At 43.4% G+C, this 26,222-nt stretch overlaps 3 protein-coding genes across 23 annotated transcripts in view; all 3 read left to right on the forward strand.

Annotated features, from left to right (window-relative positions):
• Nucleotides 1–11,361, forward strand: part of neo1a (neogenin 1a) — a 148,988-nt gene extending 137,627 nt beyond the window's left edge. For 3 of the 14 annotated variants that reach the window (XM_034296655.1, XM_029124684.2, XM_029124693.2), the window contains exons 18-29: nucleotides 3,530–3,668; nucleotides 3,830–3,937; nucleotides 4,298–4,492; nucleotides 5,374–5,406; nucleotides 5,578–5,646; nucleotides 6,112–6,250; nucleotides 6,396–6,634; nucleotides 6,934–7,026; nucleotides 7,411–7,584; nucleotides 7,883–8,167; nucleotides 8,697–8,827; nucleotides 9,371–11,361. In XM_034296655.1, coding sequence (XP_034152546.1) covers nucleotides 3,530–3,668; nucleotides 3,830–3,937; nucleotides 4,298–4,492; nucleotides 5,374–5,406; nucleotides 5,578–5,646; nucleotides 6,112–6,250; nucleotides 6,396–6,634; nucleotides 6,934–7,026; nucleotides 7,411–7,584; nucleotides 7,883–8,167; nucleotides 8,697–8,827; nucleotides 9,371–9,520 — 1,755 coding nt within the window. In that variant the 3' untranslated portion in view covers nucleotides 9,521–11,361. The other 11 variants (XM_034296669.1, XM_029124695.2, XM_029124705.2 and 8 more) reach the window with 8 other exon arrangements.
• A 4,749-nt stretch (nucleotides 11,362–16,110) lies between these two features.
• LOC105013784 (sorting nexin-1) lies at nucleotides 16,111–25,461 on the forward strand. The gene is made up of 15 exons (XM_010875566.3): nucleotides 16,111–16,275; nucleotides 19,517–19,691; nucleotides 19,780–19,898; nucleotides 20,375–20,441; nucleotides 21,575–21,618; nucleotides 21,985–22,126; nucleotides 22,244–22,322; nucleotides 22,528–22,603; nucleotides 22,690–22,803; nucleotides 23,049–23,142; nucleotides 23,254–23,459; nucleotides 23,662–23,805; nucleotides 24,036–24,116; nucleotides 24,228–24,299; nucleotides 24,425–25,461. The coding sequence occupies exons 1-15, from the start codon at nucleotides 16,144–16,146 to the stop codon at nucleotides 24,473–24,475; spliced, it is 1,596 nt and encodes a 531-aa protein (XP_010873868.2). The 5' UTR covers nucleotides 16,111–16,143; the 3' UTR covers nucleotides 24,476–25,461.
• A 262-nt stretch (nucleotides 25,462–25,723) lies between these two features.
• Nucleotides 25,724–26,222, forward strand: part of csnk1g1 (casein kinase 1, gamma 1) — a 32,065-nt gene continuing 31,566 nt past the window's right edge. For all 8 annotated transcript variants that reach the window (XM_010875529.5, XM_020055324.3, XM_020055330.3 and 5 more), the window contains exon 1: nucleotides 25,724–25,904. The gene's annotated coding sequence lies outside the window, so the exon portion shown is untranslated. The remainder of the gene's footprint in view (nucleotides 25,905–26,222) is intronic.

Consider the following 26,222-nt stretch of genomic DNA (forward strand, 5'->3'; position numbering starts at 1 on the left):
AGCACAATGCAAAACACTGAGAAGAACGTAAGTGGACGCCACTCCTATTGCTCAGACTTCGTGTGTAGCTGCGTTATAAAATGGATGACTTGTGTCCCACACCACTGTGTTTTCTGAGATTACATTGTTTTCCGTCCATCCTTGATGACATTGGTTTTGTTCAGTGAGCTACCTGACATGGCTAGCATGTCACTGGAACGGGCTATATAGCAAGCTAGGACCTCAACCCGCTTTCACGATTGTTTAGCAAAATAGTGTGTGTGTGTGTGTGTGTGTGTGTGTGTATACACCGATCAGCCAGAACATTATGACCACTGACAGGTGAAGTGAATAACACTGATAATCTCGTTATCATGGCAGCTGTCAGTGGGTGGGATATATTAGGCAGCAAGTGAACATTCTGTCCTCAAATTTGATGTGTTAGAAACAGGAAAAATAGGCCAACGTAAGGATCTGAACAACTTTGACAAGGGCCAAACTGTGATGGCTAGACGACTGGGTCACAGCATCTCCAAAACTGCAGCCCTTGTGGGGGGTTCCCCGTCTGCAGAGGTCAGTACCTATCAAAAGTGGTCCAAGGAAGGAAAAGCAGTGAACCAGTAACAGGGTCATGGGTGGCCAAGGCTCATGGATCCACGTGGGGAGTGAAGGCTGGCCAACAGACGAGCTAGAAAAAGTTAGTGCTGGTACTGATAGAAAGTTGTCAGAACAGTCTTTTGCGTACTGGGCTGCATAGCCGCAGACCAGTCAGGTTGCCCATGCTGACCCCTGTCCACTGCTGAAAGTGCCTACAATGGGCACCTGAGCATCAGAACTGGACCGGGTAGCAACAGAAGAAGTTGGCCTGTTCTTATGAATCATGTTTCCTTTTACATCATGTGGATGGCCAGGTGCGTGTGCGTCGCTTACCTGGGAACACATGGCACCAGGATACACTATAGGAAAGAGGTAAGCCGGCAGAGGCAGTGTGATGCTTTGGGCAATGTTCTGCTGGGAAACCTTGGGTCCTTCCATTCATGTGGATGTTACTTTGACACGTACCACCTACCTAAGCATTGTTGCAGAACGTGTGCACCCTTTCATGGCAACAGTATTCCCTGATGACATTGGAAGGATAATGCTCCCTGCCACAAAGCAAAAATGGTTCAGGAATGGTTTGAGGAACACAAGGAGTTCAAGGTGTTGACTTGGCCTCCAAATTCCCCCGATCTCAATCCAATCGAGCATCTGTGGGATGTGCTGGACAAACAAGTCCGATCCATGGAGACCCCCCCTCGCACCTTTAGTGCCAGGTACCACAGCTCACCTTGAGAGGTCTATTTGAGTCCATGCCTCAACAAGTCTGGGCTGTTTTGACGGCAAAAGGGGGACAATATTTGGCAGGTGGTCATAATGTTATGGCTTATTTGTGTATATATGTGAGGTTTTCCCACTTACAAAGCATGTAGAAGTCTGTAATATTCATCATAGGTGCTCTTCAATTGTGAGTGAAGGAATCTAAAACAAAAATCCAGAAAATCACAAAGTAATTAATTTGCATTTTATTGCATGACATAAGTATTTGATACATCAGTAAAGCAGAACTTAATTTTTGGTACAGAAACCTTTGTTTGCAATTACATAGATCATACGTTTCCTGTAGTTCTTGACCAGGTTTGCACACACTGCAGCAGGGATTTTGGCCCACTCCTCCATACAGACCTTCTCCAGATCCTTCAGGTTTCGGGGCTGTCGCTGGGCAATACAGACTTTCAGCTCCCTCCAAAGATTTACTATTGGGTTCAGGTCTGGAGACTGGCTAGGCTACTCCAGGACCTTGAGATGCTTCTCACTCCTTAGTTGTCCTGGCTGTGTTTCGGGTCGCTGTCATGCTGGAAAACCCAGCCACGACTAATCTTGAATGCTCTTACTGAGGAAAGGAGGTTGTTGGCCAAGATTTCGCGATACATGGCCCCATCCATCCTCCCCTCAATACGGTGCAGTCGTCCTGTCCCCTTTGCAGAAAAGCATCCCCAAAGAATGATGTTTCCACCTCCATGCTTCATGGTTGGGATGGTGTTCTTGGGGTTGCACTCATGCTTCTTCTTTTTCCAAACACGGTGTGTGGAGTTTAGACCAAAAAGCTCTATTTTTGTCTCATCAGACAACATGACCTTCTCCCATTCCTCCTCTGGATCATCCAGATGGTCATTGGCAAACTTCAGACGGACATGCGCTGGCTTGAGCAGGGGGACCTTGCATGTACTGCAGAATTTTTATCCATGACGGTGTAGTGTGTTACTAATGGTTTTCTTTGAGACTGTGGTCCCAGCTCTCTTCATGTCATTCACCAGGTCCTGCTGTGAAGTTCTGGGCTGATCCCTCACCTTCCTCATGATCATTGATGCCCCACGAGGTGGGATCTTGCATGGAGCCCCAGACTGAGGGAGATTGACCGTCATCTTGGACTTCTTCCATTTTCTAATAATTGCACCAACAGTTGTTGCCTATTGCCCTTTAGCCCAGCCTTGTGCAGGTCTACAATTTTGTCCCTGATGTCCGTACACAGCTCTCAGGTCTTGGTAATCCATTAATCCTTGTCCTTAGTCTGCTTGTCTTCAGCAAACTGTTTGCGGGCTTCCTCGTGCATCATCTTTAGAAGAGGCTTCCTTCTCGGACGACCAATTTGATGTAGTGTGCGGCGTATGGTCTGAGCACTGACAGGCTGACCCCCCACGCCTTCAACCTCTGCAGCAATGCTGGCAGCACTCATATGTCTATTTCCCAAAGACAACCTCTGGATATGACACTGAGCATGTGCACTCAACTTCTTTGGTCGGCCAATGGCGAGGCCTCTTCTGAGTGGAATCTGTCCTGTTAAACTACTGTATGGTCTTGGCCACCGTGCTGCAGCTCAGTTTCAGGGTCTTGGCAGTCTTCTTATGGCCTAGGCCATCTTTATGTAGAACAACAATTCTTTTTTTCAGATCCTCAGAGAGTTCTTTGCCATGAGGTGCCATATTGAACTTCCAGTGACCAGTATGAGGGAGTTTGAGAGCGATAACACCAAATTTAACACACCTGCTCCCCATTCACACCTGAGACCTTGTAGAACAAATGAGTCACATGACACCAGGGAGAGAAAATGGGTAATTGGGCCCAATTTGGACATTTTCACTTAGGGTTGTACTTGAGTTATTTTGAGGGGACAACAAATTTACACTGTTATACAAGCTGTACACTCACTACTTTACATTGTAGCAAAGTGTTGTCACATCAAATATTTACAAAATCTCCATGTTGTTCTCGTGTGTGTGTGTGTGTGTGTGTGTTTGTGTGTGTGTGTGTGTGTGTGTATGCTTATCTGTATATGTTTTTATTTGTTTACTGAAATCAAATAAATGTTTATGACCACGTACATTCACCGATTTCCAGACTGTATTAGGTGCTGCCGTGGTCTTGTACCGCGCATGCGGGGCATTTCTTGGTCTTGAGCGCCACTTGTTGGTCAATGTAGGTACTGAACCCTTCCCAACATTGTGTGTTTCAGACGGCCAACACCACCAACCTGAGTTACATGGTGACCGGGCTAAAACCCAACACGCTGTACGAGTTCTCCGTCATGGTCACCAAGGGTCGGAGGACCAGCACGTGGAGTATGACGGCCCAGGGCACCACCTTCGAGACCAGTAAGATCACACGCACACACGCCAAAACACACACCAGCGAAATTGAGTGGACTCATGGTCAAAGCCGACTGTGGTTTACGTTTGTTGCTGGCTGCTTGTGTCTGAGGAAACGAGGCCCCCGGTAATACTTCACTCATGAATGGCCTGTTTGATGTGAACAGTTCCCAGCTCGTCCCCCAAAGATGTGACCGTGGTGAGCAAGGAGCTGAAACCACGCACCATCATAGTCAACTGGCAGCCGCCCTCAGAGGCCAATGGGAAGATCACAGGTGAGACTGCAGACGCACAAACAGGCGCAAGCACGCGCGCACGCGCGCACACACGCACACAGACTTTCAAATGGTCGGACCAGTGTGCCCGAGCTTAATGGTGATCATAGAGTTGGGAAGTTAGAAATCCCTGAAGAAGGATGAGCAGTTGATAAGAACCGGAATGGCTTGGTGATAAGAACCGGAATGGCTTGGTGATAAGAACCGGAATGGCTTGGTCACGGGGGGAAACATTGCTATCCTGCACAACCTATGGAATTTATCAGACCAGGCCATAATTGCAATGTGGAACTCCCACCAAAGAAGTTTGTCTAGAAAAATTCTGTGAGGTTCTTTAACTCTTTCTTCTCCCGTCCCCAGGCTATATCATCTACTACAGCACGGACGTGAACGCCGAGGTCCACGACTGGGTCATAGAGCCGGTGGTTGGCAACAGGCTGACCCACCAGATCCAAGATCTGACTCTGGACACCACCTACTACTTCAAGATTCAGGCCCGAAACTCTAAGGGCATGGGCCCGATGTCTGAGGCAGTGCACTTCCGCACCCCAAAGAGTAAGTCCGTAAAACCCCTCCGCTCCCAAAGAGTATGTCAATGAAGCCCCTCCACCCCAGAGTAAGTCCAGAAAACCCCTCAACTCCCAAAGAGTATGTCAATGAAGCCCCTCCACCCCAGAGTAAGTCCAGAAAACCCCTCAACTCCCAAAGAGTATGTCAATGAAGCCCCTCTGCCTCAAACAGTAAATCCATAAAACCCCTCAACTCCCAAAGAGTATGTCAATGAAGCCCCTCTGCCTCAAACAGTAAATCCATAAAACCCCTCAACTCCCAAAGTGTATGTCAATGAAGCCCCTCCACTCCAGAGTAAGTCCAGAAAGCCTCTCCGCTCCCAAAGAGTAAATCAATAAAGCCCCTCTGCCTCAAACAGTAAGCCAATAAAGCCCACCACCCAAAGTGTCATAAGTAAAGCCCTTCCACTCATAGTTATTCACTTTCCACTCCCAAACCCTTGGTTAATAAGTCCTGGGCGTTGGACGATGAGCTGATTGTATTAACTGTTCTATTGGTGGGGTTAATAATATGCATTATGACAGGCTGAATGGTCTGTCACGATTAGATGATTTCCATTTGCTTGTCTTCACTGGTAGCGAGCTGAATTCTCATTCCCTTTTCAATAGATGCTGGCAGCGAACTTGCCTTTCTGTCGGGCTGTGCCTTCTCCTGCTTTCTCCCTTCCTCCCTCCTGCTTTCTCTGTCTTAATCTTTATTTCTCCTCCTACTGGTGTTCACAAATGCTTAGCTGCCTCTCCCGTGCTGCCTCGTACCTCCTCTAACGCTCTCCTCGTACCTCCTCTAACGCTCTCCTCTTACCTCCTCTAACCAGAGTTTGCTTTGTATTCTCTCTCCCTGGCAACTGTCTCCTTTGGCCTGTTTAGCCGAATCCTCTGACAAAATGGCTAATGACCAAGGTAATTGCCTCTTCGCTATCTTTGACTTCTTGGTCATGATGACTGACAGACACTGTGTTCTCTCTTTCCTCACGTGCCTAAAGCCATTCACCTGCATTCTGCAAAGGTCAATACGCCGGGTGGCGTTGAGTAAATCAGTGTACCAAGCAGTTGTTTTGTCTCCTGTCTCAGCCTCCAATTTGCCAAATAAACCAGGAAGTCACCAACCGCCTTCTGACAACGGTTTTGGGTCTCCACACGGTAAGGCCCTATTCAAGATCCCGTGGTCTATTCTGATTGGTTCAACTCGGTAGGCCAGAGCCTAGGCTTTTGAAAGCTTATTTTAGATGTCAGTAGTGCTTGGTTCACTTACTGTTCCACCGAATTAAGCAAAATTTAAATAAAAGATAAACCATCCCACTTTTTCGGGCTTGTATCACCTGGTTATCTAATCAACCTTACGTAATGGCCCTAAGGCCTTAATCAGCCACAGAATTAAGCTGAAATGGAATTGACATCATTTCTGTATTAAAGATAAAGTATTTTACATTTCTGCATAACAATGTTTGTTTTTTTACCTCCTGTGTCCAGCTGGTTGAATATATATATAAATAAATATTAATTGGGTTGTGTCCACATATGAATCATGGATTGTTTCGTAACACATATAGTTTCCCCAGTGGAGACATTCTTTCCCCCTGTCTCACCTTTCTGGGCTTTTTCCAGGGAAACCAGGAATGACCGGCAGTGGGGACAACCACATCCTGGTGATCGTCATCATCATCTCCGTCGGGGCCTTCACCATCATCGTGGTGGTGGTCGGGGCATTCCTCTGCACGCGGCGCACCACCTCCCACCAGAAGAAGTAAGCCAGCCTTAGGCGTCGGTAATTCCACCGTCGCTGCCCCGTTCCCACACCGACCGCGCCCCCCTTCATGTTTCCGTTCGTCAACGTTCTCCTCTCTCCCCTTCCCCGGGGGGCTGCCCTCCCTCCCTCCCTCCGCTTCCAGGAAGCGTGCGGCGTCCAAGTCGTCCAACGGCTCCCACAAGTACAAGGGCAACTCCAAGGACCTGAAGCCCCCTGACCTGTGGATCCACCACGAGCGGCTGGAGCTCAAGCCCATGGACAAGTCCCCCGAGCCCGACCCGGTGATGACCGACACGCCCATCCCACGCACCTCGCAGGACATCACGCCGGTGGAGCCCGGCCGGGACGACAGCCTGCTGCAGAGACGCAACTCCTACCGAGGTCAGACCCGTGGTCGTCGGCCTCTGTGATTTGCCTGCCTGTGTTTTGGGTGATTTCGTTGACATGGCGAACATTTCCTGCTTTTCATGCATCCAGCGTGTCGACACGTTGGAGATGCTGCTTTTCATCCAGCTTTTCACATTTCGTTCGTTGGTTAGTGGAGGTTCTTCTCTCTTAATCCGAGCAGGCGCACAGATTCCTCTCAGGACCCTGGTTCCGCTGCCCCTTTGATTAATAGAAAATCCAACGATCTTGTCATTCTGGGGAGTGAAACAGACTGTCAAACCTCTGACTTGCAGGCTGTGAATCAGAAGACAGCATGTCTACATTGGGAGGGAGACGGGGAATGAGGCCTAAAATGATGATGCCCTTTGATGCACAGCCCCCCCAGCGTAAGTGTGTGTGTGTGTGTGTGTGTGTGCGTGCACGTTTCCACAAAATGTAAGAAAAACAAGGAAAGTTTGAGTTTGTTAGGACATTTTGCCCCCTGAGGAAAAAGGCCATTTTCAGGCATAGGGGGTCAAGGAAAAATGTACGTTTTAGGCTGTACAATCCATAGATTTTAACCAAATTCTGCTAGCAACCCTGTTTTGACTGTCGCTGTTTTATGATGTCACTTTAAAAGTTCTGTGGCGTCAATGTCGTGTGTATGCGTGTATGCGTGTCTGCGTGCAGATGTATTTGAACAGCGCTGCTTTCACACCCGCTCGCCCGGCAATGCTTCTTTAACAGCGTTTTGTGTCCATCTGCCTGTCTGTCCATGTACCCATTCACAGCTGTCATTAGTGCTCACCCCATCCATTCCCTCGACACCCATCACCACCATTATTACACGGGCAGCCTGGCATCGCCGACACGCAGCTACCTCCACCACCATCAGGGCGGCGCCCACCTGCGGTCACACACCTGCGCCTCCCCCATCACCCATCTAGACAGGGTGGACTCCACAGGTGAGAGCGCTGCCCCCTGCTGGACGGCTGATGAATTACAGCGGGGCGTTGCTCGACTGCGCCGACCTTCCTCTCGATGGTCTTCAGTGTCTTTAGTCATTTAAAATACACAAAGCCGGTCCTGGCACCATGTGTTCTTTTATTTCTTGATTAAACTCCATCAGGCTTCATCGTCACATCGATACTAATACCTCTTACTTAGGGACTGTACCGGGCTAGAATGGACCCCAGGCAATACACATACCACATCATACCCGGTCACGACTGACCCCCCCCCACCACCCCTTTCTGACTGCAGAGTCGGTGAGGAACACCCCAATCTCCGAGCCCCTCCCACCCCAGGCCCAGCCCCCCTGCCAGGCTGAGGTCCAGCACCAGCAACCAGACCCTGAGGGCAGTTACCACGGCTCCACGGCCACCGATGACGAGCCCAGTGCCAGTGGCAGTTACTGCAGTGCTGGCCAGCCCCCCACTGCCCATGTGCGCCCGGCGCACCCCCTGAAGAGCTTCGCTGCGCCTGCAATCTCCGCCATCACCTTCGAGACGCCTGCCCTGCCCAGCACACCGTTGCTGACTCAGACTGGTGAGGAGCGCACACACACACACACACACACACACACACAAAGATTTGTTTTACTGTGCTTGAGGGGACATTTTTGGGATCACGATTGATTTCCCTAAAAATAAAATAAAAATGTTCTCACTCTGACCTTAACCCCTAAAACCCCATTATAACCCTAACCTTAACCTCAAGCTTATTTCTGTCAGTGAGGACTGACAAAATGTCTACTAGTCCTGATTTGCCATGGTTTAATATACTAAGAAATCTAGAACTATCAAGTATAGTAGTACACACAGTATACATGCACACGCACAATGCTCACATGTCGTGAATGCTCACAGGTTGTGCTTTACATTCACAAACTGAAGATGTATGAAAAATGACGAGTGGTCATTGTTCTCTCTCTTTGTCTGTCTGTCTGTCTGGTATGTGTCTGTCTGTCTTTTTGTCTGTCTATGTGTCTGTCTGTCTATCTGTCTGTCTATGTGTCTGTCTGTCTTTCTGTCTATCTGCCTGCCTGTCTATGTGTCTGTCTGTCTGTGTGTTTCAGGGGCCCAGCTCCACTCAGTAAAGACAGCCTGCATCGGCACACTGGGCAGGACGCGCACGCCAATGCCAGTCACGGTGCCCAACGCCCCGGACATGCCTGAAACCAGCCGCATGCTGGAGGACGTGGACAACGTGAGTTACTGCCCCCCCCCACCCCCCCCATTGTGATAAATGTTCATGTTGCATTCATTGTCAGTGCTGTGTTCACATATGTCACAAACGCACCAGGACGTTCTCATTGAATCCTCAAATACTTGGTCATTTGTTGGAAATGAATCCGGGCCATTAGAGTACAGCATGTTTATTTAGTGTCCATAGCATGGCAGTTTTTGTAATAATGAGATTGATATGGATTTAATTGACTTTTTGTCCCCTTTCTCCTTTCTGGTCACCTCCCTTTCCCCTGTTGTGTTGTATTTATTGGCTGCTTGTAATCGATGTTTTAATGTTTCAAATAATCCCCTAAACCCATTGGACTGGTGTTCATGTTTCGCCTGGCACCGATCATGATGGTTGGCTGTCCACAGTGTTGTTGATGCTGCTTTTTTTTTTGTCTTTGCTTTGTGCTGCAGTCCCATTGACAAATTCCTCCCCCGCGACCCCCCCCATCCTTTTAATCTCATTACTCCTACCCCCAAACTGACCCTCTCCTTCCGTCTCCTCTGCCTTCCTCAGGTCCTTGCCTCTCTCCCCTCCTGCTCTCCCCCTGTCTCCCGCAGTAACCCTGTTCCTTTCCCTCAGAGCTACGAGTCTGATGAGTTGACAGAGGAGATGGCCCACCTAGAGGGTCTGATGAAGGACCTGAACGCCATCACCACAGCCTGATCACCACATGCCCATCACACCCCGCTGCTCCCTCACACACACACACACGCGCGCACACATGTCCAGGAACAAACACACACGCACACATGTCCACAGTACAAACACACACACCCCCTGCCACCCCTAAGCAAACTGGTAGCCCTACACCTGGTTACATGATGGGCACCATCCATGGATCCACAACACCCCTCAAGAGAGAAAAAAAAAAAAAAAAAGATCTAACTGAAACATTTGGCTTACCTTGCTCCGTCTCAGGAAGGACATGGCCATTTTAAAAACCAGACAGTTCACCTTTTTATGAAGAAACATTCTCGGAACCGATATGTAACATTGGTCGCATTCAGCCAGAGAAAAGTGAATTTTCTCAGCAAAAAAAAAAAACTAAAACAGAAAAGGTTAGGCTGATTCGTTGGCTGCTGGTGATGCTTGACCACGATTTGTGCTTTCAAGTCAAGAGGAGGAGTCAAATAGGGCGCTATTTCCTGTCGGTGCTCAAGAGGCGCGGTCTACACACAGTGTTGGTTTAATTAGTGTCATTTCTTTGTGCATCTTTGTATATCTATTGCTCCGTTTCAGTGAAGTGAACATTGGACATCGGTCCCTTCCATTAACGCAGTCATTTTATAGCTATCATTTTTGATCCAACAATGTCTGTTTACCTTACTCATTGTTATATATTGTGCCATGTCTTTTGATATTTTCTAATATGTTTTATGTATTTTTTTTATTTACATATCCGTATAGGTATGTACATATGTTTAAAAGAAACTGCCTCATTATTTCCACCATTGCTTGTTTCATTTGATGTGGGAGGAGAATGAAAAGAAGACTCTCAGACACTTCATATCAACTTATGGGGAGATGCCTTGTGTGTTATTACAGTACATTTGAATGGATTATTGCATTCTATGGCATTGTGTGGCCCCTTGGTACATTTTAAATATGTTTTTGTTTGTAGGAGCTTCTATTCAAAAAGCCTTACAAATACATGTCCGTACGTTGACATTCAAGATGACTCTGCCCTCTGTGGACATTTTTCGAGTTACACTGTGACGCCTCTGATATGCCGAGTCACCACTCTTAGGCCAGTTTGGCCCAGGGTACCAGGCATTTTGGGCTTGTTAGTTGGTGACCTTTCAGAACCATCTGCAGGACATTAAGCCCGTTACAGAGATTGCTGGTCTTGGGGTTCCTCGCCCTACAATCACACATCCTACCCAGTCACTCAGCTGTTTCTATGGAATGGTGATATATCGTATGAAAGTGCTATGAAATGTATGTCTTGTTTCCAAGAGCCAATATTTGGTTGAAGAGGTCTGTTTTTTCCCCCTCAGTATCTATCTTTCTCTCTCTTGCTCTCACTCACTCTCTTGCTATTTCATTCTCTCTTTCTCTTTGTCATGCGAAAACCAGGTTATTCTATCATGGATAAGTGTTTACTGTTATCTGAGGTCTCTTCGAGAAACAATGCATTCAGGCTGTTTTTAAATGTTACGTGAAATTATGTCGGCCTATTGAATGGGACTCCCAGATTCAGATTTTTTTAAACATGTAGTTTGTTTTTTATGAAGAAAAAGAAACTTGTTCTGTACACAATTCCAATGTAAAAAGGAAAAAATTAAAATATGTTCATGTAAGAAACTAGTTTTTCATCTACCCTCTTACCCAAAGAAATTGGTCATTGCAATCATTATTACCTTATACTTTTGTGAATACCATGTTGACCATGTTTCTCAATATACATCCTCATGAATGTCAATATAACTGTAAGAGATTTTACTTCTGGATACAAAAGGAACATGTAAAAAAAAAAAAAGAGAAAAAAAAAAGTGGCACAGAGGAGAAAAAAAATAGACAGGAAAGACACCCAGTTGGGAATAACCTATTGAGTTGTAGACAGTCAACCCTGTATTGCACTTTTTCACGACTTTTGAGAAAAACATTTCTTACATATCTTGTGTTTTAAATATAAAGCTATGTTTGTGTAATGTAGGGTCCTAGGTTAGCAGCAGGCAGCTGTTCTTGTTTTTATGTTCATTTGCTTCTGAAATTATGCGGCAGGTTCATTGAGCTGCCGATGAAGAATTCTCTTGTTGCTTGTTTCTGTACAGAGCTATTTGCTTTCTCTAGAATATTCTGTGGCTTTTTAAAAAAAACAACAAAAAAACATCAACATTTTTGACATTAAAAAAATTGAGATTTTTTTTATTGGTGCTCCTATACATTGTGTATACAACTATTATGAATACTAACAAAGTTGAAGTTTCCACTTGTCTGTTTTGTATGTTGTATTTTCTTTGGGGGGGGGGATACAATGGTTGTTGACAGCATCAGTCTGTCTCAATATGACATGATTGGCTTGTCTTTTATTAGTTACTTACTGTTTTAATAGGTTTGTCCAATCCTATCTATACACCCGGCCTGACACGTTTTCAATACTGCTTGCTGAATTGCAATATTGCCCCTTCAACCAGTCGTTAACCCATTGTCACAGACAATACCGACCGAGAAGAAACCATGTGATGTGAACTGTCAATGAGGTGACAGGGAGGCACAGCCACTTTGATGGAAGGGTCACGACACACAGCTACCCAATTACTAGATCTAGAAAGGAGCTCATTACCTTTGCAACCGCTGTCGAGGCAAACTGACTGTGACAGACTGTTTATAAAAATGTATTACCCAAAATAAGCAATCCACATTTAGTCAATCTAACCCAGTATGCATATTTATGGGCCTAAAGAGCAGTATCACAACTTGCCAATGACTCATCTTCTCTTCAGTTAATCCAGATTTGTCCAACGCTCAGTGATTTCAGTGAGAGTGTTAATGGATAGTGGTTTGCTGTCAGGATTAAAGATCTTCAATTTAGAGAAAGAAAGAAGCTCCTGTGACTGCACATTTTCGTTAGCACAAGCTCCCATCCAGTGACATGCATGAGCAATTAGGATTAAGTGCATTGCTCATGGGTACATTACCTTTGGTTATGCACTTTGTTAGATCATGGATTTGAACTAGCAACATTTGGTTAACTGGTCCAAATCTCTAAGTAGGCTTTGTCGCTCACTAAGTTCAGCACAAATACTTGAAATGTCATGGTTTTCACTATGTACCCAAACTGGTATACTTGGTGAAAATTGTTAAAAGTTTAGCTTTTCCATTTTCTTAATTTAAAGTTAGATTTGTGTATAAAGTAATCTGGGGGTATAGTTCAGGAATGTGAGAAATACACTTTTCTGGTTTTGTAGCTTGATGTTGACAACCAAACAAAAGGTTAACACAGTTATTAAGTTCTGTGTTCTCTGAGCTTTAAATACTTAATAAAAACTGGTAACTGCGACCCATCTACAAATTAGGGGAATAGCAGAAATCCGCCATAGCAACTACCTAGATGGGCACAAGCGTGGCAATCTCACTGACGTTACCCCATACGGTTCAGAATTCAAATTTTTATAGCCTACCCTGCCGTGGTATAATTAACCCAGTGACCAAACGCTTTTTTAGGATGACATTTATGTTGGAGGCTAGTGGCATTGGACATGGTAAGAAAGTTTATTATGTTTAGACTTAAGAGTAAATAATCTGGAAGACACCAAATGTACTGAGCCGTCAGTTAACTGTCATTACACTGAGATGCATGTATCTTGCAGATGCCTGTCAGATCAAACACATTCTTTAGAGATTAATAATATTGCTGATATACAGACTACCCCCTGAACACTGAATCCTGTATTTGTGTGTACAATAAACTGTATATTGTGGTTTAAATGTGAAAACAGGTGCTGGTCATAAAATTAGAATATCATCAAAAAGTTTATTTATTTCAGTAATTCCATTCAAAAAGTGAAACTTGTATAATGTATACATTCATTCCACACAGGCTTGATATATTTCGAGTGTTTATTTCTTTTCATTTTGATGATTATTATTGACAACTAAATAAAACCCCAAATTCAGTATCTCAGAAAATTTGAATATTACAAAAAAAGGATTTTTAGAAATGTTGGCCAACTGAAAAGTATGAACATAAAGTATGAGCATGTACAGCACTCAGTACTTAGTTGGGGCTCCTTTTGCCTGAATTACTGCAGCAATGCGGCGTGGCATGGAGTCGATCAGTCTGTGGCACTACTCAGGTGTTATGAGAGCCCAGGTTGCTCTGATGGTGGCCTTCAGCTTTTCTGCATTGTTGGGTCTGGTGTATCGCATCTTCCTCTTCACAATATCCCATAGATTTTTTATAGGGCTATGGTCAGGCGAGTTTGCTGGCCAATTAAGAACAGGGATACCATGGTCCTTAAACTAGGTACTGGTAGCTTTGGGACTGTGTGCAGGTGCCAAGTACTGTTGGAAAATGAAATCTGCATCTCCATAAAGTTGGTCAGCAGCAGGAAGCATGAAGTGCTCTTAAACTTCCTGGTAGATGGCTGCGTTGACCTTGGACCTCAAAACACAGTGGACCAAAACCAGCAGATGACATGGCACCTCAAACCATCACTGACTGTGGAAACTTTACACTGGACTTCAAACAATGTGGATTCTGTGCCTCTCCTCTCTTCCTCCAGACTCTGGGACCTTGATTTCCAAAGGAAATGCTAAATTTACTTTCATCAGAGAACATAACTTTGGACCACTCAGCAGCAGTCCAGTACTTTTTGCCTTTAGCCCAGACGAGACGCTTCTGACGCTGTGTCTTGTTCAAGAGTAGCTTGACACAAGGAATGCGACAGCTGAAACCCATGTCTTGCATACGCCTGTGCGTGGTGGTTCTTGAAGCACTGACTCTGCAGTCCACTCTTTGTGAATCTCCCCCATGTTTTTGAATGGGTTTTGTTTCACAATCCTCACCAGGGTGCGTTTATCCCTATTGCTTGTACACTTTTTTTCTACTACATCTTTTCTTTCCCTTTGCTTCTCTATTAATGTGCTTGGACACAGAGCTCTGTGAGCAGCCAGCCTCTTTAGCAATGACCTGTGGTATCTTGCCCTCCTTGTGCAAGGTGTCAATGGTTGTCTTTTGGACAGCTGTCAAGTCAGCAGTCTTCCCCATGATTGTGTAGCCTACAGAACTACACTGAGAGACCATTTAAATTAGCTGATTAGGGTGTGTCCCTAGGTGTCTTCAATATTGAACCTTATTCTAATTTTCTGAGATACTGAATTTGGGGTTTTCATTAGTTGTCAGTTAAAATCATCAAAATGTAAAAGAAATAAACACTTGAAATATATCAGTCGGTGTGGAATTAATGTATACATTATACAAGTTTCACTTTTTGAATGGAATTACTGAAATAAATCAAATTTTTGATGATATTCTAATTTTATGACCAGCACCAGCATACAATTGAAATCTAAGGTTTCTTTGAGGTCACTGGAGGGCTGGGTTGAAGGAAGGCGAATAGGGTGAGGTAGGTTGAGTTGAAGTGATGGTGAAAACAGAAGCAGAGGAGAAACAGTGGTGGTGTCTTAAATGTTGCTGTTTAAGTGTAGTCAGCGCCACTAAGGACGTCCAGCATTTTAATGTAGGTATGTAGGACATTGAACTTCATGTGCTGAGGCCTCCTGATGACCCTGTTGGAATCATATCCAACTGGGTTGTTAAGGATTTGCCCATTGTGAAAAATAAAATTAAGATTAAGAATTTAGATGGAGATTGCCTGAATGGCAGCTGTTCGAGTGAAATAAGGTAATAAGACCATCAGGGTGGAATCTCCATTACAGAGGAGGATGACAGACTCAGGATTAAAGGTCCTAGTCCTGGATTGAAAACCTGATTGAGCTTAATTTTTAGGCTTGTCTGGAAAACTGTTCTTCAGTGTAAAACTACTGTCTGGATTTGTAATATTCAGCATGAGGCTACTGTCTGGATTAGTGAAACTCAGTATGAGACTACTGTCTGGATTAGTGATACTCAGTATGAGACTACTGTCAGGCTTAGTAATACTCAGATAATACTTTATTAATCATGCGAATACACTGAGCAAAACATTCAGAGAATACATAGGTGAAATAATTCAGAGGGAACACATGGGAGAAATCACTAAGCTGTCCTTAGTGCAACAAATGATTTACTGGGTCAAAAACTCTGGAACATTAATTTCTCACCGTTGAGATCACATCAATGCCTAGAATGTAGCCAATTACTCCAACAGGGCAAACCCAGTCAGTCATACCAAGATTCACACAGGGAAGATGTCATACAGATGCTCTATACAATTGCTTTTCATATGCAAGCTATCATATAATTCACCCACAGTAGCAGTGTAAAGAATGTTGCATTTTCTTCAGAGATCAAAACGCATGAAGACTCATGTATGTGTATCATCTCTTATGGCTGCTTTTATAAGCAGCCCAATTCAGATATCTTATGTTCAGTCAGCTTTGGGATAAAAAAATCTGAATGTGAATAGATGATAGTGAGTCCAAATATGATTTTGTTTATCCTACATTACAGTCTTTATATATGGTCTTTATTATATTACTATTTACAGAAACATTTACGTTTAATTACAGTACAGTGGAGGAAAAAATATCATTTTTCATTGCAATTTAATTTCCAGCAGGGGTCGCTCCAGACAGTATTTCACACTCATTTATTTCCGCTGACGTAGCCTGCTACGAGCATGTCACAGACAGACATGGCGGCTAACTCACAGAGGAATCCCCCTCCTTTCCCAGGATCAGAGGACCAAGACCCACTTTCCGAAATGGCAGATGGAGATAGTGACGAGGGGGAGGATATTTTCGTTGGAAATGTAAGAATCAAAACATGCCTGTACACCAAAAGTGACGAATTCCTATATTGAATGTTAGCTTGCTATCTAGCTATTGTCCCTGTACACTGTAAAGAAACGTTTAGCCAGGCAGCAAGGAAGGCTAGATAAGCTAGTTAGCCAGCTACCTGTCAAGCACAAACCTTCCCTTCAAGTTACCAGTTTGCAACACATTCTGTCCTGGTTAACAGGAATCCTACGCTAACAAGCGAATTCTGTTGTGACTATTTAGCCAATGTAGGCAGTGTTTGCTGTCCTTTGGCAGTGTGGATCTGGGCAGCTCTGCTAGATCAAAATAGCTACCAGTAAATGGTTCTGTTTTCCCAATTTCAGTAGCGTGTTAATTCTACCAGATTACTAGTACGTTTGGCCCCCCGGCCAAAGAAGAGAGCATATGACAGTGGTTTGAGATCACATAGTGGGCTTCCATCCAGATTGCTTGATATAAAATCGGTTGACCGCTCATTCCTGCGTGTTAGCCTTGGTTTGGCACCCCTCGTATTTTTAAGAAGGCGTTATTGTTTTTTTCTATTTCGGCTGGCAGGTCGAAGTGAACATATTAGCGAGTGCCACATCTGAAGTTGATGTTCAAAAGTGGTCTTGGTTGGGTGATAACAGAAAATGTACAAAGGGAGATATTTTATTTCAAATACTTGAAAAATGTGGTTGATGCATTAAATTGTCGTTTTTTTTACGTAACACTTTCTCCATGTGTTGTCATATGACATTAAAGTCTACAATATGTGACCCTGCAGTTCAGCAGATAACCACATTTCTCCTCAAATGTTCAGGAAGTTCTTAATCATCTGTCAAAGACAGTGTATCATTTTGGTGCAAGATTATTGTAATTTATATTGATAAGAAGAAATTACTCTGTAATTTTGACATGTTCATTCTATGTATGGCCCTGTGTCATCACAACAACTCCCAGGGTAATGCAAGACTCCCACCTAGGCATTTGTGTCAAGAATGTACAACATTGTTTGATGATATTTCTCCAGCTACTGCAATAGTGTATATCACCGTACATTTTTCAGTTCATCATGTGAACACTAGAGGGAGGAATTGCCTTCCATTCAAACCGACAGTTGGTGGGATCATTTTGTTGTTTCTCAAAGCTAGTTATTATCCTGTTTCATGTGTGACAGAAAGTCTCCTGAACTGGAGTGTTGTATCCGCAGCACAGTAGTCCACCGTGAATTGGACAGACATTATCATAAACTCTACATTATTATTATTAACTCTACAGGGAAATCAACTGTACTAATATAACTCCCTATTAGAAACAACCTGCTTCCACCTTATCATTGCATTGTCAGACATCAGATCCTTTGACCAGTTCAGTCAGACTGCCTAAATAACAAAAGAACATTAATGTTGTCGGGACCTGGCTGTCTGTCAGACCCACCCTCGCTGTTGATGCGTAATGGCCGAAATGCATGAGGACACACAACAGGGGAAACACAGGGACACCCCAAGACGAGGCCTCTCCCCTGTGTCTGTGCCCCCTCCCGTCTGTACCGCCCCTCCCTACCTCCCTCCATCTATTCCATCTAACCCTCCATCTATTCCATCTAACCCTCCATCTATTCCATCTACCCCTCCATACATTCTTTCCCATTGGTTCCTTCTCTCCTCCCAGCTTGGTGCTGTAAGACTGCCTTAGACTGCTATGCCACCTGGGTGGCCAATTAAATTGGTTTAAAAGGCTAGCAGTTTATGTATTATTGAAGATGAAGGTTGATATGCACTTCAATGACTTGCAGCGAGAGACCTACCGTGAGGCAGTACAGAAGAATTTAGAGCACACACACATTCTCATATCTGGCCTTATTAGCTATGCCGTTATACAAGTTATTTTAGCCAGATTTTTATGATGATGCATGCGTTGGCTTGCCTATTAGCTATGGCTTGCAAGTTTAATTATTATTACTATTATGGTATTATCCTCTGCTATAAACGGGGTGTTATCCTCTGCTATAAACCGGGTGTTATCCTCTGCTATAAACGGGGTGTTATCCTCTGCTATAAACGGGGTGTTATCCTCTGCTATAAACGGGGTGTTATCCTCTGCTATAAACGGGGTGTTATCCTCTGCTATAAACGGGGTGTTATCCTCTGCTATGATGATAGTAATACATGTCACAATGATTATGCATATGCATGGAATATAATGTATTTTTAAATAAATAAACTGTAGCTCAGTTTCTCTGTAGAAATGGTCTGAATATTTTTGCTCGTACACCAACTAAATATTTACCAACTGGGTGTATGTCTTATGATTTGCTTCATGGCTTGAATAGTATTCACAGTCTTCCCTATGTGGGATTAGTACAAACATACAATATTTGCTTCTCATTGACGATCTTGCTCTGTGTGTGAACTTTAGGGTGCATACATTTCTCCATCTGCAGCCCATACACTTTGACCAGGAAAAGACATGGTTTGTTCTTAAATCCAGGATTCCCCCTTGTCATAGCTTTTCCAAATGCTTCCAGATGATAGTTGGAGTTAGTCTTCCCACAAATCTGTTTCAAACATCTCAGTAACATTTTTAATAGTTTCTGTGGGTATTAAATTTTTAGGAACATTTCTATAAAAGTTGAGTGACATTGACCTTAGCGGTTTTCTGTGTGTCTTCAATGGAAATAACATGTACTGTAATATACAAATATATTTTCTTAGCCGATCATAGTGGTTGCACCAAATTACATTTTAACTGTGCAAGAACCGTAGTTATTTTTGGTACATTTAATATAATGGCCCCTGATTTCTGTATTATTTAGTAGTTTTGTGTTCAATTGAACAAGCAAAATGAAATGTAACACCTTCAAATGGCATTAGTTTATGGACAAGAGATTAAATGATTATTGAAATTTTAAAGTATTAATTGGAATTCATTGTTTTACTGTTAAGTCCTATTTCTCAATTGCCCACAGAGAATATAATAATGTTTTGGCAAACAGTAGCTTGACCGTAAAAGACTGATGGCTATATACTTAAGAAGTGGTTCATAAGAAATGGGTAATGGAGATACTTTAATGGTACTTCATATTAATCATTCTTTTAAACTGTCACAGTAAGCCAAACGGACCCCTCCTCACTGATAACCTCACCCCCGCCCAATGATTGTTGTTAGGGCTCACCCTATATTGAAATATTTGTGACGTCAATGTTGAATTCCTCTCTAACCTACAATGTTTCTGTGTCCGGTGTCTTTCAGAGAAATCCCGTTGCCGCGAGGACGGAGTCCTTTCAGCCCAACACAGCCAATGGCGAAGAACCAGCAGATCTCTTCAGTGAAGAGGATTCCGGACCCGCCGCCAGGTCTTCCAACAGCCCCCCCGGTTATAAGTCCAGTGGTGTCCATTCCGACGATGACAGTGATCTGTTTGCAGGTGTGCTGTCGCGTGTACTGACCAGCCACACTAGCCTGAACGACTGGAATGGCAACTGCTGACGAAGCATGTCACCCTTCCTCCCCAGAGGCCTCGATGGAGCTAGCCGGGGGGGGCCCCAGCACCGCAGCCAAGCCGTCCGAAGCAGAGGCCGGTCCTTCACCGACGACGCGAAAGTCGACCACGCAGCCCATGTCTATGGAGCAGGTAGGCCTCCAAAAGGACCAGCATCGTCGTGACAAAGTTTCGTTTTTTTCCGTGTTGTTCGTGGCTCATTCGCTTCCAGTCAGGTGACTGTAGTGGTCCAGAGCAACAGTGACTAAGCTGTGCACTAATTAATCCTCCCGACAATTGATCGGCTGAACCCTAGTCAATGTTTCCTGGCCGTGGATGAATGTAGGGTGTTGAGAAATGCTGGCGGGCAGGTCTGCCTTGTCATGTGGCTCTCTAGCCTCCCGCTGTGGGTTGGGTGCGCGTGAACTCAAATGTGGTTTGTGAAGCTGGGAAATTGAAATTGGGTAAATGAAAATACAAAAACAGATTAAATATTATCGTGAGCATAAAGATGAGTAGCTTTCCAAATTGTTGTTTTTCTTGATGTTTTTCTTAACATATTACAGAATGGTTTTTATTGCAGTTTCTGGAAGTTGTTGTTGTTCACCCATTCATTTTCACTTATTCAGTTGGAGGAGGATGAGGTCAAAGACAACTTTGAATTGGACGTTGCTGTCACCAATCCAGAGAAAATTGGTAAGGATATTTGTCTATTGTTGTATTTACCTAAGAGTTTCCTCTGGAGACAGAAAAGACTGTGGGGATTTTCCTTTTTTTTTTTTTTTGGGCTGCCAAGTCAAATGGATGTTAAATAATCCATCAGACAATAAGAATAGAAGGATAATGCTAATGTAATAACTGTCTTTGGGTATGTAAAAAGGCTTTCCCTAAAACCTCAGTTAAATGTTATTTACAACGCTGAATATGCCTTCCCAGTAGAATTATATCACAAACATCAATCTGTTGGCATTTCATTTAGCAAACTGTAGCATTTAAAATTTAGCAAATGGTCTTATCTGGAATTACTTAAAAGTAGCGCATGCATACATGTGTTACAGAAACACTGCTGACCAAACATGTTTTTTCCTTGTACGTAATTTAATTATCCTAAACAACAAATAAGTGTATACTTGCGCACTACAGTAAACGGCTCTAAACTGTGAATGTTTGTTAAATTACTTCAAGTGTGCATCTATGTAAGTTTTGTTTATATTGCCCTGCCATCAGGTTTTTGTTTCAGTATTTAGAAGCAAAAATGTAATCACTTTAAATACTGTCAATTTATTTTTTTATATTATCCACTATTAGTCCTGATGGGATTTGCTACGATGTTAGCTATATGTAGTATTTTCTAAAGCTTGCTTTAGTTAGCTTTGCGTTCCATCTCAGTCCCTATCCGATTTCAGATGTTTCAGATTGCTTGTCTGCCTGTTAATACAGTATCCCCAGCAGGCGTGTAACGGCACATGCATTCATCTTACATGCATTATGGGTAACGCACAGATCACTTAGAAGTAATGGATTCAATGGCCAGAATTCGTCACTGAACCTTTAGCAGAAAAGTTAATTATTTGAACATCTTAAATATTGTCACATTCACTGAAATGTAGGAAAATTCAAAATGTTATGGTACAGATGAAGCTTCAGATGAAATGTCAGGGTGATTGAAGCCTGTGTAGGTCTAGCTTGATTCCTAGTGTACCACTTAAATAATATAAGGATATGGAGTGGTATTACCAGTTTGTGTTTTTTGTGCCTTTTGTGGTTTGCATTTGGAACTTACCAGTGTTTCAGTCTCTGTAACATGATCATGTGATTTGCCTTTTTAGGAGACGGCATGAACGCTTACATGGCCTACAAGGTGTCCACTGTGGTATGTAGCTGCTGTTGTAGCAAAGTCATGTCATAATTTTTATCTGGCACAGTTGTTGGGCACCGGTTGCAATTTTGTCTACAGTATTTTACAGTGTGACCATGAAGAATGTTTTCTAGGGAAGCGCTTCTGAAATGTTTTTGTGCCAGGGACTGGGAAATTATGGGCTACTTCCTCAAGGATACTTCAGTGAGATTTACAATGGAGTGGCAGGCATGCTACCACTGTCCAGTGCCGGTCCGCGGACCTGGGTTTGAGAAACACTAAACTAGAAACCTACTTCTGAATATGCCCTCTATAAAACTGTCTGCTTTTGTCTTGTAAAAACATATACTAAGCTTAATTAGTAACTACCCCAATCCCCAGACTACATTACCCATGTTCAGGAACAGGACATTCTCAGTATGGAGAAGGTTCAGTGACTTCCTCGGACTTTACGAGAAGCTGTCGTTGAAGCACTCCCTAAACGGCTGTATCATCCCGCCACCGCCAGAGAAGAGCGTTGTAGGTCAGGAACTACTTTTTCCATTTACGTTCATCTCAGAAATGAAGACCTCCCAGATGAAGGCCAGTAGATTTAACAGGTTAAGTGCTCTGGTAACACCATATCTGGACGACTTTGTAGGGATGACTAAAGTAAAGGTGGGGAAGGAGGACTCATCCTCAGCTGATTTTGTGGAGAGGAGGAGAGCGGCTCTTGAGAGGTAGGAAATAAGGCTGCACCTTTTACCATTATTTTACTGTATGTGTACTGTTTTTTTTTGGCTTGTTCTTGTATTTCATTAATTTATTCCACAATGCGACAGTTTCTCAACCATGGGTTTATTTACGGTGTAGTTGTTGGTACTGAAGGAACTGCATTATTTCTTCCTATAGATCTGCTAGTTTACATTTGTGGGATTTTTCTAGGTACTTACAGAGAGTAGTATCTCACCCATCTCTTTTGCAAGACCCTGATGTCAGAGAGTTCCTGGAAAGAGATGAGGTAGGCGATTCAGTCATTTGAGACAAATATCTTGCTTTGACCAAGTACTGTAATAATGTGTGTGTGTGTGTGTGTGTGTGTGTCAGCTGCCTCGGGCAGTGAGTACACAGGCTCTGAGTGGTGCTGGCTTCCTGAAGATGATCAACAAGGCTTCCGATGCTGTCAATAAGATGACCATCAAGATCAACGAGTCCGACACTGTAGGGACATCACTGTTGATTTATTCAAAGGACAAAATTAGATCACAGCAGTAAACTAATCCAAATTTAATGTTTGAGCTCATTCCTGTTTGGTTTTTCTTTTTTTTACGTAAAATGTGACTACTGCACGTAAAACCGTTATGCCTCAGTACAGCCTTTCGTAGGTACCCTTTGACTTTGAGTTGTATTCAATGAGAATTGGTTGGTTGCAGTAAAAATGATTTCCATGTTGCTCTTGGATCCAGTGGTTTGACGACAAACTGCAGGAGGTTGAGAGCGAAGAGCTGCAGCTGAGGAAACTGCACACTGTGGTGGAGTCCCTGGTCAACCATAGAAAGGGTGAGATCATTAGAAGAGTACAATGTTTGCCCCCCCCCCCCCAAAATGTTGTAAAGATCATAAAGTTGATGTTATAGATGTGACGTGACCCTGATGTGTCTGTTTGGTCAGAGCTCTGTGGGAACACTGCGGTGTTTGCCAAGAGCATAGCCATGCTGGGCACCTCTGAGGACAACACAGCTCTTTCGCGTGCCCTCTCTCAGCTGGCAGAGGTGGAGGACAAGATGGAGGCGCTACATCAGGCGCAAGCGGCTAGCGACTTTTTTATCTTTGCTGAGCTGCTGGCCGACTACATCCGCTTACTAGGGGCCGTACGGGTACGGGTTTCCCCTTCTACGCTCATGCTTACTCAAGATGCCAATGGAGGAGTTGTAAAGATGTTGCTGGCTTTGTTGTAAAAATACACACACCTCTCTTACTACAGTCGTTGTGCCTTCATTGTGAAGTCAGTGTGGTGTGAACGATGGCCGGAACTTTTGCTCTGTGGCTGAATTGGGTCGTTTTCGTTGTCGTCCGCAGGGCTGTTTTGAGCAGCGCATGAAAGCTTGGCAGCGATGGCAGGAGTCTCAGAGCACATTGCAGAAGAAGAGGGAGGCAGAGGCCAAACTGCTGTGGGCCAACAAGCCTGACAAACTACAGCAGGCCAAAGAGGAAATCACAGAGGTAGAGCACTCTGGGATCACCTACTTAAAAGGAGGGAGTATTATTTTGAGGCTTGCTGCCACTTAAAGCCAGAGATGTAAAAACTACAAAGTAAATGCACTCTTAAGACCTAAATGACCAGGTAAAGGAAGTTTGTAACTGACCAGTGGTCAACGAACAGAAAAGGAAGAGTGAAGCTGAGGACTGTTTGTACTTGCACTCTACCTCATACCCCTCATGTCTTTTCACAGTGGGAAGGTAAAGTCACTCAGTATGAGAGGGATTTTGACAGGATCTCTGTAACCGTTCGCAAGGAAGTCCTCAGGTTTGAAGTAAGGCTTGTCCTTTTCCTTAGAGAAACCGTTGCTCCTGCATTCACAATACCTGATTGTTTTGCTTGAGAGAATCTGCCTGACAGTTATTTTCTCCCCATCATCTAACAGAAGGAGAAGTCCAAAGACTTTAAAAGCCAGTTAGTGAAATATCTGGAGTCTTTTCTACAATCTCAGCAGCGGGTAATCTTTATTTTTGCTTAATTTATCAAAGGATGTTTGCCTTTAAGTAATGTTTCTTCAAAATATTGGCCTTTATACTTCAGATTTGCATGAGCTGTCTTAACTGTTCTCGTGTTATGATCTAGCTCATTAAGTTCTGGGAAGCATTCCTGCCTGAAGCAAAAGCAATAGCTTGACAAGACGTGAGGACCTTAGGAAAAGACCCACCGCCTTTTTGAAGTCTTCACCTCCTGAATCTGTACCAAGAAGACAATGACTCAGACCAGAGCCACAGCTCATCCATAATTATTTAGCATTAGTGGTTTTATGTTCCAGCTCTTCAGTATGATTTACATCTGCACTTGGATAATGTAATGATTCAACAGAGCGTCATTTGACATTATAGCTTTTGTATGTAAATACTAGGTCAATGGTATGAATTTTTCTTCGTGATCTTGGGCTACCCATGCTTATGACTCTAACCCGGAAGTACTCGAGGTACTGCCCTACAGAAGCAGCAGTAGTTTACAGTAGAGGGCACTTGTCATGAATCATCATAATATTGTTGACCAGTTAATAAATGTTTACTAAAGCCCATTAAATAATTTTGGATTTACAAAAACATATAGTGAATGTAGCAAATGTTGCCTGTCATATGAACCGCCCCTTTGGTTTAAAGAGCATATTTGAACTGATAGTAAAAGTGTGTAATAGGCCTCAATTTGGGCAATTCTGGACCTATGATAAATGCACAAAATGGAGGTGCTGTGTGTTCATTAATGTGCACAGGTGTGCCCACCTATGTGTCTTTGTGCGCCATTGTTTATAATCAGTTGATGTACATCTGTAACCTAAAATTGTCAAACCAGTCTGAGCTTAGCTCAGGATTGTACCCTAAAATCCTCCTTTTTTTTTATGCATCAGTGTTCCAATATGTACAGTACTCAACATGAATCCAGTGATTGAAATGTTTCTTTATTTTTTATAAACTACCAGTATGTCATGATGACAAATGCAGTGATAACAAGTGTCTACGGTCCTTTGTTTTTCTTACCCAACATTTATATGAGTGTTTGTTCTTTTCCCACAAGATGTCCTTTATTTTTGTAACCACTTACATTTAGTTAAGATACTTCTGAAAGTGTGATAGGTGGAAATAATAAAGAGGATTGAGTAAACTTGGTTTTAAAATTTGAGGTGTTTTTATGAATACATTAAATGTAGTATAAATTAGTATACCCAGTCAAGCATGGGAGATTGAATATCATCATCTGGTAACTGACATGTCTCACGTGCAGTTATTACGAATATTACACTGTTTAATTGATATAAAATTATATGTTTGGAAAGGTAACAAAACTTGTTGAACTCAAAATTCGCGCCGTGTGCAACCTGGAAGAGTTGACGCAAGCGGGTGTGCCGTTGTTTGTACTTCCGGAGTACGTCAACCTTTCACGAGCAAGAAGAAGAAGAAAAATAATTAAAGGGTTGATACTCAGTCTCTCTTCACTGATACATAGATAATACTGATAATATATAAGCGTAAATAAAATCGAGCTCCTTGTGGACATTTCGGTGAAATTGCAAGAGACGTCTCAATCAACCTGAGGAATTACTACAGCTAAAGTAAGTCGGTGTTTGTTTGCATGGTATGAGCTTGCTAGCCTTGTTGCTAACGACGATATTTTCCATTTCCTCGTTCCTCTTATCGCTGGGTTTACTAACCGAGATTAGGCGTTCCATCAGAAACAGTGTGATTACCTATCAATTAGGCTAACAAACTCTTACCACATATCCATTAAATATGCTTGCCAAGTTAGGTACCCTGGCAAGAAACGTTCGGTAAAGGTTAACATTGACATCTAGAGGAGTGGCATCAGTTATTGCTTTTTCATACAATTGAATTGTTTTGCTTAGCTAATCATTCTAACGCTTTACCTTGGC

The sequence above is a fragment of the Esox lucius genome, chromosome 2 (assembly GCF_011004845.1).
Source record: "Esox lucius isolate fEsoLuc1 chromosome 2, fEsoLuc1.pri, whole genome shotgun sequence".
NCBI classification, from domain to species: domain Eukaryota; kingdom Metazoa; phylum Chordata; class Actinopteri; order Esociformes; family Esocidae; genus Esox; species Esox lucius.